At 43.0% G+C, this 17,648-nt stretch overlaps 1 protein-coding gene across 2 annotated transcripts in view; it reads left to right on the top strand.

The window, feature by feature from the left end:
* PCMTD1 (protein-L-isoaspartate (D-aspartate) O-methyltransferase domain containing 1) overlaps window positions 1-17,648 on the top strand; it is a 63,245-nt gene that overhangs the window by 19,154 nt on the left and 26,443 nt on the right. For both annotated transcript variants that reach the window (XM_080938633.1, XM_080938634.1), the window contains exon 2: window positions 8,421-8,842. In XM_080938633.1, the coding sequence (XP_080794759.1) occupies window positions 8,536-8,842 (307 nt within the window). In that variant the 5' untranslated portion in view covers window positions 8,421-8,535. The remainder of the gene's footprint in view (window positions 1-8,420; window positions 8,843-17,648) is intronic.

Genomic DNA, 17,648 nt, shown 5'->3' with positions numbered 1-17,648 from the left:
CCCTCTTCTGGTGTGTCTGAAGACAGCGACAATGTACTCACATACATCTTTTAATAATAAATAAATAAATAAATACATCTTTTAAAAAAGAAGAAACTCTTTTCCTTGTCTTTGGTTCTGTTTTTTTTCTTAACATTTTTATTTATTAAATATTTTATTTTTAGTGGGTAAGCAGTAATGAGTGCATGTCTGTGTGGTTTTCATGCGTTGAGTGTGAGATGCCCACATAGCATGTACTTAGACACTTGGTCTGCAGTTGTTGATGCTGTTTCGAGGCTTTGGAGTGTGGAGGCTACATGGAGAATGTGGCTCTTGGGAATCGGGTAGATTTTAGACATCACAGCTTGCTCTGCGTGTCTTGCCCTAGCTCTCCACTTTCTGTCAGCCCAGTGCAGGTAGCCTTCTTGGGCCTCTGGAGCCATGGCCTCCAGCTGCTGAGGGTCCATGACTCCCCTGGCCTGTACTTTTGATACCTTGTAGCTATTTGGTCATAGCGCTAGGAAAGGAAACTGTATCAGAGTTTTATATGTTGTATGACAATTATGTCATTTTGGTATTTGTAATGTGGGGTGATAAACCAGGCTACTTACAGGCTGCTTATGCTACTTAGTAAATCTCACTTCATTTTGCTAGTAGAGAGTGGTTTTCATTATTTTCTGATCTTCTCCCGCCCCTGTGTGTGTGTGTGTGCTCAGAGTAGGCAGAGGACATTGCATTCAGGCAGAGTCTTGTTTCTACTGTGCTGGGTACTGTGGGCTGGTCAGTGAGTTCTTGGTCCATTCTCCACTGTCTGCTATAATGTTGTAAGACTGCTGGGCTTACAGATGTGCCACCACAACTGGCTTTTCCCCATGCGTTCTAGAGATTGAAGTCAAGTTATTAGGTATGTATGGCAAGCTCTTACCAGCTGAGTCATCTCCCTGGCCCACATACACTGTATGCACTGTATACATATCATGGCATAGCCGTGTACTCCATCCAATCCATTGTAGAGTATTTCTCCTTTTCCCAAGTACTTTCTCCTTAGCTTCTAGTAATAATCATTGAGCTGATTTGTAGATTCCAAATAAAGACCCTTTAACATTTCTTGTGTCTGGCTCACTCAGACTACACAGTCCAAGTTACATGTTGTAATGACATTGGCTGAACAGTATTTCATTATGTATTATGTGACCTTTTACTTTGTTTTGCTTTGTTTTTTTTTTTTTTTTCAGACAAGGTCTCCTGTAGCCCAGGCTGCCCTCAACTTGCTATGTAGTTGAGGATAGCTATGAACTCTCCGATCATTCTGTCTCTGCCTCCTAAATGCTGGCTATACAGCTTGTGTACCACTATACCCAGGTGGACACATTTTGCTGATCAGTTACCTGATGAGTCCAATGTTGACCCATCTTAAAGCTTTTGAATACTACAGCAGTGGTCAAGAGTGCAGATTATATTGACTGTAGTTCTTTTGAATGTATATCTATAAGTGAGATTACAGGATCATTTGATAATTCTACTCTCAGTTTTCTAAAGACCCATTACACACTTTCTGTAATGGCCCTGTTAGCATTTCTACCAGCAATACTAGTAGGTCCTATTTCTGCACACCCTCACCAACACTTTATCATTTTGTCCTTTTAGGTTTTTAAAAGAATTATTCATTTATTATACACAAGTACACTGTCACTGTCTTCAGACACACCAGAGAGGGCATCAGATCTCAATGCAGATGGTTGTGAGCCACCACGTGGTTGCTGGGATTTGAACTCAGGATCTCCAGAAGAGCAGTCAGTGCTCCTAACCACTGAGCCATCTCTCCAGCCCCCTTTTGTCCTTTTAGAAAACATAGTCATTCTAACAGAGGTGAGGTGATATCTTCTTGTATATGTGCATGTATGTTTCTGTGCACACACATATATATGTGTGTATCTGTGTTTTTTGAAATAGGGCCTTGCCGTGTAGCCATGTAAAGAAAACCAGAACCATCAAAGATATGGAAAATAATTCCAATGTATTACTTGGTAGGATAGCAGTCACACCGTCTTTGTAGTAAAATCTGGAAACTCAGCAGTTGGTTTGGTTTGGAGAATCTTCTCTGCACACTGGAGAAGGGGAGAGGCAAGGAGGGCCACTGCAGTTGCCTTGTGAACTGAACACTGACTATGAACTTGGATTGCTCCACCATCAGCCTCCCTAGTGAAGAGATTACAGGTATATCACTGTAAATGGCCTTACGGTGGTTTTGATTTTTTAAAAAATTTTCTGTGGATAGTCACGGTGAACACTTTCCATGTACAGGTTGAACATACTTATAAGTTCTTCCAAGACGTTTCACATGTTCTTTGAGTGTGTCAGTTGTCTTTTCATTGTTGCTCCCTTTGCTCTTCAGGACTTTTTAGTTTGATGGAGCCTCTGTCATTTCATGCACATTTGCCTAGGAGTCACATCCTGTAGATGTGTTCCCAGGTGAATGTGGAAGTGTTGAACGTTTCTCCGTTTCCCACCCCTACCCCCTCCTTTACCTCCTTTTCCCTACCTTCCATTAAGCCCTTGGTGGCTGGGAACATTAGCTATGTATATGTCGACCAGGCTAGATCAAATTGAGTAATCCTCCTGCCTCTGTTCCCTGGGCTGTAGATGTGAACCACTATGCTCTGCTTCTCCATTTTCTTTTAGCAGTTTTATGGTTTGTCAGTCTCATGCTTAAGTCTTTGATTTTAATTTTTCCTTATGTGTGGGTCCCATTGGAGCGTATCCCACGTGTGCAGGTGACTCTTCAGAGGCCACACGAGGGTGGTAGGTCATCTGGAGCTAGAACAAGGTGGTTATGAGCCACACGGGTGCGTGAGCTCAGCTCCTGCAGGAGCAGCAAGCACTCTTCATTGTAGAGCCATCTCCAACCCCTTTTAGCTATTTTTTAAATCTCTTTTGAATATAGTGTGAAATAAGATCCTAATTTCAATTTTTGTGTGGATATCCAATTTTCCCAACACAGCTTACTGAAGAGATTGCACCTTCTCCAGTGTGATGGTGCGGCCTTCACTCGTATTCCTTGGCATATGGCAGTAGTGAGCGGTGGTGGAGGCTGGTGGATGCCCTCTTGTGTTGCAGCTCCTGTGCAGCCCTGGAGTTGTGGGACTCACATGCACATGTATGACCGGCCTTGCACAGGCGTGGGTGGCAGCATCAGGTAGCTCATAGCAGCTGTAGCAGCCCAGGCCTGTGATCTTCTAAGACCATCTGTCCTTTCACTTCTGCATGCTGTTCCTCTTGTTCCTGTTATAGCTCTCTCTGTTCAGCTGCCTCTGACGCTAGGTAACCTGCTTAACGCTTCACTGTTCCGTTGCTCTGCTGTCTGAGATTCTGCTCTCTCCCTCTCAGATTTTATTCTTTCATATATTCCAACCTGAATGCAGTTTTCCCTCCCTGCCCCTGGTCTCTCCCTCCCACCCCCCATCTCTACCCCGGATCCATTCTGCTTCCCCACCCCTATCCCCTTCCGACACTCCTCAGAAAAGAGCAGGCTTCCCAGGGAGAACCAACCATTGCAGAACAAGCTACATCAAGACCTGGCATACACCATCCCATCAAGGCTGCAGCAGGGAACCAGTAGGAGGAGAGTGGTAAGAGTCAGCAGGCAGAAGACTCAGAGACAGCTCCCACAATGTTAGGATTCCCACAGGAACACCAAGCTACTTAGTTATAATACATGCAGAGGACAGGTCAGAATTCTGCAGGCCCCCCTTCTCTGTGAGCCCCCACGAGTCCTGATCAGTTGGTTCTGTGGAGTATGTTCTTGAGGTGTCCCTGACCTTTCTGGTTCCTCCAGTCCTCCCTTCCTTTCTTCCACAGGACTCTGCTAAGCTCTTTCTAATGTTTGGCTGTGGGATTCTGCATTGGCTTCTATCTTCTTGCTAGATGGAGCTGCTGTTGTCTCTCTGATGACAGTTATGCTAGGCTCTGGGCCCAGAACATCGTGCAGGCAGGACAAGCTGTAGGTCAAAGATTCTGTGACTGGGTTGGTGTCCCAATCTTTCTACTTGAGGCCTTGCCTGGTTACAGAAGACAGATGCCGCTTTCTTTATATCAGCCCCCACACCGCTAAGAAGTAGGGAAGAAGAGGCCCCTGAAGAGCAGTCTGTTACGAGGTCTCCTGTTGCAACAGGAGGAAAGGCAGTGCCGGAGGGTGGCTTCGAGCCAACTCAGTCAGCCTGAGTGACTTGCTCCTGCAGCCAGAGGGAGGGTGCTTGGACTGCTTACTGCGAACTTCACTTGCAGATGAGGCTTTGTGGTCCCATCTTCAGCAGCAGTGATATTAACCCTTTTGCTAGGTATTCAGGAGAAGTGCTTCCACTGAGACCTACAAAGGCATGGGTGTAGGATTCTAGAGTTCCCCAAGGCCTAGGTCAGCAGAAAGTCTGGTATTAGCTGTTGGAAACACTGCTAGCTGAGGCTGCATGTTCAGAAGCTGTAGTGTAGTGGTTTGAATGAGAATGGCCGCTGTAGGCTCCTATGGAGAATGCTTGGTTCTCGGTGAATGGACCTGTTTGGAAGTGAATAGGAGATGTGGCCTTCTGGGAGGAGGTGTGTCTCTGAGAGTTATGTTTTGAGGTATCAAAAGCCTATGCCAGGCCCAGCCTGTCTCTGCCTGTGTCTGTGTCTGTGCCTGTCTGTGTCTGTGCCTGTCTGTGTCTGTGCCTGTCTGTGCCTGTGTCTGTCTGTGTCTGTGTCTCTCTATGCCTGTGCCTGAGTCTATGCCTGTGCCTGTCTGTGTCTGTGCCTGTCTGTGTCTGTGCCTGTCTGTGCCTGTGTCTGTCTGTGTCTGTGTCTCTCTATGCCTGTGCCTGAGTCTATGCCTGTGCCTGTCTGTGTCTGTGCCTGTCTGTGCCTGTGCCTGAGTCTCTGCCTATGCCTGTCTGTGCCTGTGTCTGTCTGTGTCTGTGCCTGTCTGTGCCTGTGTCTGTCTGTGTCTGTCCCTGTCTGTGCCTGTGTCTGTCTGTGTCTGTCTGTGCCTGTGCCTGAGTCTCTGCCTGTGCCTGAGTCTATGCCTGTGCCTGAGTCTCTGCCTATGCCTGTCTGTGTCTGTGCCTGTCTGTGTCTGTGTCTGTGCCTGTCTGTGCCTGTGCCTGAGTCTCTGCCTATGCCTGTCTGTGTCTGTGTCTGTGCCTGTCTGTGCCTGTGCCTGAGTCTCTGCCTGTGCCTGTCTGTGTCTGTGTCTGTCTCCACCCCACCCCCCACCCCTGTGCTTAAGTGCCATGCTTGCCTGCTGCTCTGCTCCCCGCCTCCATGTTCATGGACTTTTTGAAACTGTAAACAAGCACCCAATTAAAGGCTCTATTTTATAAATTGCCTTGGTTATGGTATTTCCTCACAGCAGTAGAAAAGCAACTAAAACATACAGTTTCAATTTTTTGAAGATATTGGAAAAAATTCTTTTTTGAGTTCTTTGACTGGGTTGTTTGGGAACATTTAATGTTTTTAATTTCAAGTACTTGTGAATATTGCAGAATTTCTCCTGCCAACAGAGTTTGCTTTTACTCCATTATGCTAAAAACCTACTTCATGACTTTTCTGATCCTCTTGAGCACTGGCATTACAGGCATGCACCAACATGTCTGGCTGTATGCTCTCTTTTGGTTACCATCTGCTTGGAGTGTTTTTTCCAGCCTTTGATTCCCAGGCATGCCCTTAGTGCTGAGGTGTCTCTGGTCTGCGATGGTGTGAAGTGGAGCACTTACATGAGGTGGAGGAGGGTGAATGGAGGCCTTAGTAAGTGACCTGACTAATAAGCGCATCCGGGTTTTTCTGGGTGCTTTGGGCCATCAGAGTCAATGCCAGATCCAGTTAACAGTAGCTGGGCCGAGGCAGGGCTTACACCCTCGCCGGGAGGGACCACAGTAGTGTTGGATTTCTTCAGAGTGTTTGGGAATGGGGATACAATTGCTTATTTCTGGAATTCTCCACTTACTATTTCAGACCATTGTTGATGATGGGAAAGAAAGTACACACAACAAATAAAGGTTTCCTTGTAGCCTTTAGTTCAGATCTGAATCTGCCTCCTAGAACATGAAGAAAGGCTTCTCTGCGGTCTAGTTTCCCATTGGGCACCACCTTTTATGTTTGAATGCATATTCCATCCCCTGAAGTGCTGGGGCCCAGGCCGGCTACTGTAGCTCTGTATGCAGATGGACCCACCCTGGGAATATTTTGGAGATGGAGTTATCTTGACCTTGTTAAAACTCTCTTGATTTAGCTCAGTGTTGCCTGTAGTTAAAAAAAAAAAAATTTTTTTTTTTTTTTTTAAATTAGATTTGAATCTCCTGGGTTTTGGGGTGGTTTGAGAGCATTCTCATGTTGTATATAAAAATTCTGATTTGTTTGTTTTTTTTTTTTTTAGTAGGAGAAGGTCCATAAATTTGGGAAAGGGTCAGTTCTGCATAAGGGAAGAAATTACTGGTCTAGAGTGAAAGATAATTTCTCAAAAGTCTTACTCTTGTGATTGACTTCAGCCAGCAGTCTCTTTCATCACGCATGCCTTTAAAGAAGCTGCCTTCAGTTTCACTTTCTTTGTCCAGGACCCATCTTGTGTTCTGCTGGATTCATTTGATACAGCACTCTGTCCTTCAATGTATGCCTTCTCTCTTAAAGGTGGACATACTGACTGCCTTCCTTCCTCATTGGCTTATTGTAATGTTGAGTAATGAAACACTGGAAGGTTTCTGCCAGTAAATACTGGTAGTTGTTTATTTATCAATACTCGCATCTTTCTAACCAGGAATGTGAACTGTGGGGCTGGAGATGTTCAGCAGCCTACAGATGACAGCACTGGCTTCTCTGGCTGAGGACCGAAGGGGTTTGGATTCCATAGAGGTTCACTGCCATCTGCAACTCCAGGTCCAGGCCCCTGTGCACGCGAGCACACACACACACACACACACAAATAAAAAAATAGATTTTTTTGTTGTTGAAAAAGTGTTGTAGGCTTTGTAGTAAATACAACTAACTTTGGGTTGGTTGGTTAAGATAATTTGGAACATGAAGGCTCTCATGAAGGGACAGTTTCTCTTAAGTGTTGAACTAATACCAAGGACATAATTTTCCCTTTTAGTCCTGCAAGCCATTTCTTAAATGTCTATTTATAATGCAAACTACTCTTGTAAAATTGTTGGTACACGCCACCTTAGATTAGACTGCTTCTCTGTGTAATGTAGTCATTTAAATTCCCATTCTGAGAACTGATTCATTCTTTGAGTATAAGATGAAAAAGATGACAGATGTACTAAGAGGCTATGTCACTTACAAAGTAAAACAAACCTAGAGAGTGGCTAGAGAGATGGCTTAGTGGTTAAGGGCACTTGTGACTACTGGACCCATGTTTTGTTCCCAGCACCACCATAACTGATTGTAACTTCAGCAGCAGTGGATCTGGCTCACTCTTCTGGTCTCCCCAGAAAGTAGGCACATGTACAAGCTTACACACACACACACACACACACACACACACACACTGAATTTATATCACTTTTCCACAGAGGCCATGCTTTCTGGTGTGTTGATGCAGTGAAGAGATGTCAATCTGCTGTTAACATCCACAATCTCATTCTGGAAACCTTTGATCATCTAGGCATGCCAGATGCAAATGAGCATTTCAGGACTTTGGTTTGTTAGTTTTCATTGTGTACTGTTGTTGTTCCTTGTTAATGAAGCTTGTGGTCTCATTATTATAACAAAATTCACTGAACAAGGCAGTCATTGTGTTTGCGCATGTACATGTATTAAAGCAGCAAATCTGGCGTTTAGAATTTGAGAGCCCAGGTTGGCCTTGAGCTCATGAACTGCCTGCCTTTGGTTTCTTAGTGCTGGACTTGCAGGAGTGCCTTGTAATCATGCCTGTCTTAACTTCGCTTTTGCATTTATGTTACTGTTTAGGCAATAGAAATATTAAATATTTAAAATGTATACCATGTAAAATCGTTAGCTTCTGTAATCAGAAATTTTAAGTCATTAAGCCAGGATTACTTACTTTAAATGCGGCTAAGTAATTCAGAGCACGTGTTCTGAATCAGAAAGACCTGGTACTAAGTTAAAGCCGTCTCCCTCTCTAGACCGACAAGGTCTGATGTGGCGGCTACCACAGGTAGCCGTTAAGCATATGTGAATTTGATGAAGTTGACTAACTGAATTTTAAGTTGCTTGTAATTATGATTAGTTAATCTCTTGATATGTGACTCATGGTCACCATATAGGAGCAATAGTAATTAACGTAAATTCTTAGCCCCAGTTTTCTAACTTCCATTGTCGTTACAGGAATTAAATAAATAGTATATTTAAGTCACTTAACACTGTGTCTGGAACAGAATGTATTCTTGGGGAAATGGTAGTTAAACATTATAACACACATTAATTTAAACTTGTCTATTTTTACTCTTTTCCAGGTTTAATTTATTTTTGGAAATCAAGTTCAATATTAAAAAGGAAAAGCTCACATTATTGGAAGCCATTTCTAATAATTCGTTCCATTTTAAGTTATGATTTGATTTGAATACTGTCATGGGAGGAGCTGTGAGTGCTGGGGAAGATAATGATGACTTAATTGATAACCTTAAGGAAGCTCAGTACATCCGGACGGAAAGAGTAGAGCAGGCCTTCAGAGCCATTGACCGTGGAGATTACTACCTGGAGGGCTACAGAGACAGCGCGTACAAAGACTTAGCCTGGAAGCACGGGAACATTCACCTGTCCGCACCCTGCATTTACTCCGAAGTCATGGAAGCTTTGAAACTCCAACCAGGATTGTCGTTCCTTAACCTGGGAAGTGGAACCGGATATTTAAGTACAATGGTGGGCTTGATTTTAGGTAATTTTATTTTTGTGAATCTCTCTTTGTAAAGTGAGCTGAGTTTGCATGGCTCTTCATGACCCGTAGTGTATTTGTGACTGTGTCCAGTGTGTCAGAATGTGTCTGTTTAAAGCAGCTTAGTGTTTACTTAGGTGTGGGAACACTACGGTCGTAGTGATCTCTTTCCCAGCCCTGACCCCAACAGGTCAGCTCTGGCACTGTTCTGCCTAGTTGCAGTATACAACAGTATCTCAGTACTTAAAATCAAGCCATTGGGGCTGGCTCTGCAGTTCAGTTGGTAAGGTACTTACTTAGCATGTATCAAGCTCTGGGCTTGACCTAATACTTCACATACCGTCACAGTGGTAGATTTAGAAATCAAAGTCATCCTTAGTAATATACTCTACGAAGTTAGTTTGAGGCCAGCCTGGGAAATATGAAGACCCCCCCCCCACCCCAATACACAAACATTACCACCACCACCAAAAAGAAAAAAAAAAAAAGAAAGGCAACTGGTAGGCAAGAAGCTTTAGGAGTATCTGTCTACTGGCACACGGTTTCTGAGTGTTTTATCAATGTTCCATTTTCAGTGGAAAGGTAACAGTGCCATCTTGAAGACAAGTGGGCAAAGCAAGAGACTGGGAAAAAAGCATATTGCAGCATATTTGAGTCTGTTGTCCTGGGCATTGCTTCTGGTATGGAAACAGCAGGGCTCAAAAGGGACTGAGATTTTTTTTGCCTTTGAAGAGCTTAAGGGGTACTTAAAATGAGTGCTAGCATTGCATATGACATCTTCTTATGTCCACATGAAAACTGACCGGGCTACAGTAACACCTTATGCTATAATTATACCTTGTATGACCAAGTTATAATAACACCTGATGTGATATAACTATCACACAACTGCAGGGCAATGTCCTTTTTACAAGATGGAAGCTTAGCTTAAGGAGCCTGCCCTGAGGTCACCAGTCCCTTCATTCCATTTATCTTTAATCTGGTTATCTCCTTGAATACAGGATTCAGTTCTATTCTCCTTCCTGGGGCCCCTTTAATCCTTGAACCATACATTTTGATTTTTTTTCCTTTCTCAGCTTCCTACATTTGATCAAAGGCCCTCTTAAGAGTGAACTGCAGGGACTGGAGAGATGGCTCAGCGGTTAAGAGCACTGACTGCTCTTCCAGAGGTCCTGAGTTCAATTTCCAGCAACCACATGGTGGTTTACAACCATCTGTAATGGCATTTGATGCCCTCTTCTGCTGTGTTTGAACACAGCTACAGCGTACTCATACATAAAATAAATACTTTTAAAAAGTGAACTGCAGGATAGAGTTTGTGCTAGGCTGTTTTGAGATTTACTTTGCCAATGCAATCAATATAAATCTTTTTTACCTTGGCTTCAGGCAGACCCTTTGGACAAGGGCAAAACAGCCATATTCGTCAACAGAATATCATAAGAATGATCTCTAGGCAACATACTAAAACTATTTTTCTCAGAAACTCCTGTACGAATTCCCCACAGTTCAAATCACCCTCATCCCCACTAGCCCCACTTAACCATTCTGTTGCTTTCTTAATCCAATGTTCCAAACCACATTCGTCCAAACAAAAGCGTAGTCAGTCCTATCTCAGCAAGACCCAAGACCCTGGTACCAACTGCTGTCTTAGTTAGGTTTCTATTGCTAGAAAGAGACATTCTGACCAAGGAAACTTTATAAAGACATTTAATTGGGGCTGGCTTACAGTTTTAGGGGTTTAGTCCATTATTATCATGGTGAAAACCAGGGCCATGTGTAGGCAGACTTGGTGCTGGAAGAGCCAAGAGTTCTGCATATTGATTGGCAGGCAGAAAAAGGGGACTGTCTGCTAACTGGTCTTTGGCTATTTTGTGGGTTCTTCTTTCTTCTACTTTTCCCCTCTGTTTTACCCCCTATCACTAGTATTCCGATTTCCCCACTAGAACCTGTAATATAGGAACTATAGTTCTAGGAAAAGGAGTCATACATACATTTATTTATCCAACTTAAATATTTTCCTAGTCTCTTGACTAATTCTCTCATTGTTATGGGTGAGTGAGTCAGTACATCAAGGGAGCACCCCCACCTGAATCAGCAGCGGCAAGAACAACATTGTGGTAATGGTTTGGTTTTAAAAGGTAAAAGACCTGAAGCCTCTTTTTTCTTCTCTTCAACTTTGTTGAGAGTCCCTTGTAAAAATCCTGAGCTCTGGGAAGACAGTTAAGTAAGCAGAACAGAATTCATTTTTACTTTAAAACTAAAGGTGATGTTCTGATGCAACATATTAGGATTTGAAGTGACCTAGTCTCCAAGTCTGGAGCAAAATTAAATTTATGGATAATTACGTTTCCGGAGAAAACTCTTAACTGCTCCTCTCTGAACAAGAATGCTCTAATTATGGCCTCTCCTCTATACTCCTTTCTGAGCGAATTCCCCAAGGAGCACCTTATCCCTTAACTGCATATTACCAAACCAGAGATGCCTTGCTCTCCCAGCTTCTGCCTGGATCGCTGTATCAAGACTATACAGCGAGCATATGCTGAGGAAAGGGCTTCTGTAAATGTGGCCACTGTAGGTTAGGACCACACCCCATGCACAAACCCAGATGATTACAGGCTTTGTGTAAGCAGTCCACCAGGTCCAAGTCTTTTTCACTTGGCCTCCCTCTATTGGAACACACATCGATATGAGGGTGTACTGTGGGAATAAGGTTTAACAGAGCAGCTTCTCAGATTAAATCTTAGCTATGGCCACTGCTTCACAGGTGCTCTGCCTTACTTCTTATATTTAAAAATTGCCGTAGAATTCTAATAAAAAACAACTGTGGTGGTTTGAATAGGTATGGCCCCCCCATGAGTTTAAAGGCTTGGTCCAAAAGAAGTGGCACTTACTAGGAGGTATGGTCTTGGAGTAGGGGCGGCTTTGTTGGAGGAAGTGTGTCACTGGGATCTCCTACAGTCAGGCTCAGCTCAGTATGGGACACAGTCCTGTAGTGACAACTTAGGGATTCTGTTTTGTTTTTTTTTTTAAACACAGAAATATTATGTTTTCGTTTTTATCCTAGATACAAGATGTGGGGCTGCTTCTGAATGTCCACAGCAGCCAACTATAATTTGGCTCCTGTGCTAGCAGAGCCGTGACAATTCCAGTTGCAGAAAATTTCTGAGATTGTGTAAAATTCTGGGGACTTTTCAGAGGGTACTCCAATTCCAGGGCCCCAAAAGGTGGGGGGGGGTGGGTTGTTGGTTGTAGATCACGGTTTAAGACGTTGTGCACCAAGAAGAAACTAGATATCCTGATGGCAAAGCTCAAACGTGCTCCAAGAAACTTGACAACCATAACAATAGTGTCAACCCCTTTTCAACCCAAGACTTTATTCAGGAATCTCTTTCCTCTAACCCCTGTATCCATTCTGGTCTTCATTCAGGATGTTAAGGGATGCTTACATGGCCTTTGCCCTCAGAAAATGTTCACACAATTCCCCCTCTGTATTTGTACATGCTTTCTCTCACTTCTTTTAATCACGTATGGATCATATGTTGGAAGTCTTACTATTTCCCCTTCACTGTGATTCTATGTGTATGCATATTTTCTGTGTATGGGTATCTGTGAGCCATGAGTGTGCATGACGCTTCTGAGGCCAGAAGAAGGCGACATTGGATTCCCTGGAGCTGGAATTAGAAAAGGTTGTGAGTTGCCATACACACACACACACACACACACACACACACACACACACACACACACATACATATAAACACACACATACATACATACATACATACATACATACATACATACATACATACATACGTGTGTGTGTGTGTGTGTGTGTATACACGTCCTGGGAATTGGATTGGAAGAGCAGCCAGTACTTGTGCAGGACCTGTCTCTCCAGCCTCAAGATTACCCATTTGTAAGTCTTTAACTCAGTGATTTTTTTAAAAAATAAAATGGCAGCATACTGCACCTGCCACAGTCTAGTCTTAAACACCTCTATGAGGACATATTTGGTAGTACCCACTCTTGGTATTATCCCATCATGGCCTTGACAGCTAATAGCTCCTATAGATTACCTTTCTGGACCTTTAATAGCAATGGGATCACACGTGATCTTTTTGTTTCTGGTTTCTGTCACCCAGCTATAGCTTCACAACTCATGTGTGGAATCTATGACTTGAGGAATAAATATCATTACTTTTTTTTTTTTTTTTCCAGTCAGTTCACAGTTGATGTTTATTTGAGCTATTTCTTTTTGGCTATTTGGGAATACTGCCATGAGGCCCCTATAGAAAGTCTTGTGTGGACAATTTCTCCTGAGTAGATCTGAGAACGGGAATTGTTGGACTGAATGTACAACATATTTTCCTTTTTAAGAAATTACGATACTTAAAATGTGATCTCAGTGTTTTACATGCCTGCCAATATTAAACTTGGGTCTTGTGTACACTGAGCACACATTTCCTACGAGCTACGCCTCCCTTCCAAGAATCTGAGCCTGTTTTATCTTTTAGTAGCCATCTAAGTGGATGTGGGTTGTCATTGCATTGGAGGTCAGTGTGGTACGTCCATAATTAATGAATGGAGCATCTGCTCAGTACTAGTTGGTTATTGTATAGCTTCAGTGCAGTGTCTGGGCAGTGTTTTTACCTGTCCATTGCCTGTTGTTATTGTTTGTGTTTATTCATGGTTTTATCAGCATTTGTTAGCATAGAATTGTCTAATGTTTCCTCAGGTTCTGTGAGGACTTCTGTAAAGTGGTCTTGCCCAAGTTCTTTGTTCCTGGGAAGATTAAACACATTCTCCCAATGTCATGTTTCATGCTAAGGGAAAATTCTGTTTTCTGCACTAAACACTGGCTTTAGTCTTGACCCCCTATCGTGTGTTTTAAGAAAAGATGTCTGTCTTTTTAGTAATTATGGAGAGTATTGACAGGTAACTTGGTTATGACTGAACAAACCTCGAGAGTGTTTTCTCTTACCGTCACACTTAAGCTGTCAAGCGCCCTGTGTACGCTGCGCTACTTCCTCCTGTACAGTCATCTGTGCTTCCTGCTGTCTACCCAACATCCTCTACTGCATCGTTAGCATGGTTCGTTCTTTTTTTTTTTTTAATTTAAAAAATTATTTTACAAAGTACCAGGCTTCTTTCTGGCATTTTCGTACCTACTTCTGTCCTACTGATTTCCAGCCCCACCTCCTGCCATTTTTTTCTTTACTGTGCCCTTTACATTGTTGTTCCTACTTTAGTATCTCACGTTCTATTGTCTTCTCTGCTCTCTTCTAAAAGCCTCCTTTTTCCTGTGTCGTGGACCCCTTTCCTGCTTTTGGAGTCGTTATTCTCCCATCTAGATGCTCAGAGTGGAGCGGTTAGGATCTAAGAGCCACCTATGTGAGGAAGCACACAGGATCTTTCTGATCCTGAGCTACCTGGCTAACTTCTGGGTTAATGTCTTTCCAACCTGGATCTTCTGTGTAGCAAATGGTCCTCTTTGCTTCTTGTCAGATTTAGTGGTAAGTCTCATAAGTGCAGCGCTCTTATGAGCCCGCCCCCACCACACGAACGAGCGCACTACTTTTGCATCCTCCATGAGCGCAGCACTTTCGTGACCCCCTCCTCGAGTGCAGTGCTGTTGTGACCCCACGTGAACAGTGCCTTTGGTGCCACTTGCTGATCTGGTGCAGAGGAGCAGGTGTTGAGTGACTCGTGTGGGTTCCTAGCAGAAGTGTAAAGAAGAAAGTCTCCTCTTTCTTGTGTTGAGCAAGAGATTGCATTGCACGGAGATCTGTGAGTGGAGCTTAGGTCATAAATATGACACCAGTCCCTGGTGCTAGCACAGGCAAGTCAGGTTCCGAGCTCATTTCGGCTTGCAGAGTTAAGTAGGCTCTACCAGGATGAGTTTTTAATATGTAAGGTTGTAACTTCCCTCTGTCTGTATCTTTGTTTCTGCCTCTTTCTTGCTCTCCTGCATGTGTGTATACATACGACTGCAGAACACAGCTACGAGAACAGAATACTTTGAGAAAATAACTGTCTTTCTGCATCTGTTTCTCTGTATGAGAGTTTATGAGCCAGTCATGTAACGTCAAAGCGCACAGTTGTACAGTTGTTTCTTTCCTTGTGGTACAATCCTCTCTGGGTTGTGTTGATTGTTGGGCTGACTGCATGAAGTCAGCAGCAGGAGTTAATTGTAATTCACAGCCATGCTTGGTTTGCGGGGAGGGTTTCGTTCTTTCTGTAATTGGTCTTCTTCACATTCTGTTTTGAGTCTGTCTTCTGACAGAGTCTGCCTTTTCCAGTCTAGGAACTCTGTGTGTGTGTGTGTGTGTGTGTGTGTGTGTGTGTGTTCGAGTGCTTGTGTGCATGAGAGAGTGTTTCTTGCAGTCTGGTGTGATATTATTTCCCTCCTCACTACCCTCTCCTGCTCTTGCTGAGCCTTTTTTCCCACTGGTCTTCCCCTCTCTGTTCGTCTTCATTTCAGACAGTTAAGTGTATGAACACAGTAATGATAGCCCTCCCCTGCTAATAGTTCTTCAGGAAGGGCTGCGGCCTCAGGAGCACACCCTTTCTTGCATCATTCAGTGGTGTTGAAGGGAGCAGTCGTACATAGGTCTTGTGCATCTTGAAGACAGTGTTTCTCAGCCCTCCCCTCCCCTCCCCTCCCCTTCCCTCCCCTCCCCTCCCCTTCCCTCCTCTCCCCTCCTCTCCTCTCCCCTCCCCTCCCCTCCCCTCCCCTCCCCTCCCCTCCCCTCCCCTTCCTTTGGGTGTCCAGATCTCCTTCTATTGTTTCTGTAAATGCCTTGTTCACTTAAATAACAGCAAGAACCACAAACCTTTGTCTTTAGCCTGCAGTGAAGACTGGATCTCTCTTTTGTTTTGGTTTCAGTATTATTGAATGTTGCTGAATCCATGAATTTCCACAACTTCAGGGCTAACCTACCCATGTCTGCACGTGGACTTTGGAGAGTATTCCCAGTCTTTGTCCTTACGCTTGTGGTTCACATCTTATTTCTTCTTTGGGGTACACAAGAAATTACCCTGTCCTCAACTCAATCCTTTCCTGAATTCTTTTTCACATAGTGCCAAAATTTCACTATATTTTCTTCTTCATCCCAGCCTCTTTAGTTTTTTTTTTACTGTAGAAAAGGCAACAAACTCATTTTCAGGGTTCAAACCCCCAGCATATCAAAAGGTATGCTCTGAAATAGCTTTTCTTTTTCTTCATCTAATCCAGTGACCATCCCACTTCAACAGTAATGTGAAACTCCGAGGACACCTTGTTTTTTTAAAAAAATAATATTTATGTGATGGATTTCTAATAGGATGAGAGTAGGTTTGAAGTAAATATGTAATCTAGTCTGAAGATTTTTTATTAAATTAGTTTTGAATAGTGTATTTATAAGATTTATTTATTCCCTGATAGTAGTTTTGATATAAATTTGTAATTTCTTTATCATACTTAAATGAAGTTTTTTTTTAAAGATTCTTTCAGGCCTATCCCACCTTGTTCAGATTTTCTTTCTTTCTTTCTTCCTTCCTTCCTTTCTTTCTTTCTTTCTTTCTTTCAAGATTTATTTAGTTTACCTATGAGTACACTGTTGCTGTCTTCAGACACACCAGAAGAGGGCATCAGATCCCATTACAGATGGTTGTGAGCCACCATGTGGTTGCTGGAAATTGAACTCAGGACCTCTGGAAGAACAGTCAGTGTTCTTAACTACTGAGCCATCTCTTCAGACCCCTATGAAGTATTTGCATTAAACCCTATACCAGTTGCTGAGAATAGTCAATAGAAAACCGTAGGACTTCTCTTATTAGCTCTTCTTCATTTTGCTCAATAAATTCACATTTCAGTGAGAGTCATGTCTGGACGTGGATACCTTCAGTAATAGTGAGGCGGGCATGGGAGTGGTTCCTGTAATCCCAGTACAGAACAAGATGTTCAAGGCCAGCCTGAGCTATGTAGTAAAACCCTGACTCAGAAGAAGCAGGAAAGAGCCAATGAAAATGAATTCTGGGGGAAATTAACATTGTTGGATCAAATCTATAGCTGTGTAAATTTGTGTGCGGTGGAAGCTGGAGAATCGTGAAAATCCTTAATTACATAAAACGTTCTCGAGTTTAAAGCCGGCCTGAACTACAGTGAGATACTGTCTCAAAAAGCCAATAGCGGAAACTCATGAGGCACTGTGTCAAGAAACCAGTAACTAGCTGAAACGAAGTAAAAAGAAACTAGTAGTTACATACATAGACTAGGAAGGTTTTTGTGCCTTTCGAGATGTTAGTGGCAAAGTCTAGGACTTTTTCATGAGACTTTGCCAAATCTACAAAAGAGAAGTTTCTCATTTCCAGAATCATGAAACTATTCCATGATAAGACTTAGGAAAAGTTGGACAGTAGTTGTCTTTAATCAGTGTTAGAGTGTGAAGAGCTCTAAGAACCACACAGACACATCTATCCATGTTTGGCTTTATTGGGGGGATACAGCCCATGCAGTTTAGGCTGACCTTGTGTTTACCTGTGTGCCCCAAAGTGGATCGATCTTAACTTCTGATTCTCTTGCTTTTTCTTCCCTGGGGCTGGGATTAAATACATTTGTCACTGAACCTGGCACATAATTCTTTTTTTACCTGTCACAGTTTACAAGTTTACTTTCACTTCCTAAATTCTTACCTTACATAATCAGAGTCACTGATGATAAATATAATTTGTTAAAAGGTATTTTAATATGCATGATTTAATACCATTGACTTTACATAAGTATCATAAACACCAAATAACCAGTTCATGTACTCCCCCTTGTGGTAAA

Source organism: Micromys minutus, assembly GCF_963924665.1.
Source record: "Micromys minutus genome assembly, chromosome: 26".
NCBI lineage: Eukaryota > Metazoa > Chordata > Mammalia > Rodentia > Muridae > Micromys > Micromys minutus.
Note: the sequence above shows the minus strand (reverse complement) of the source record. Positions and strands in the feature narration are given on the sequence as shown.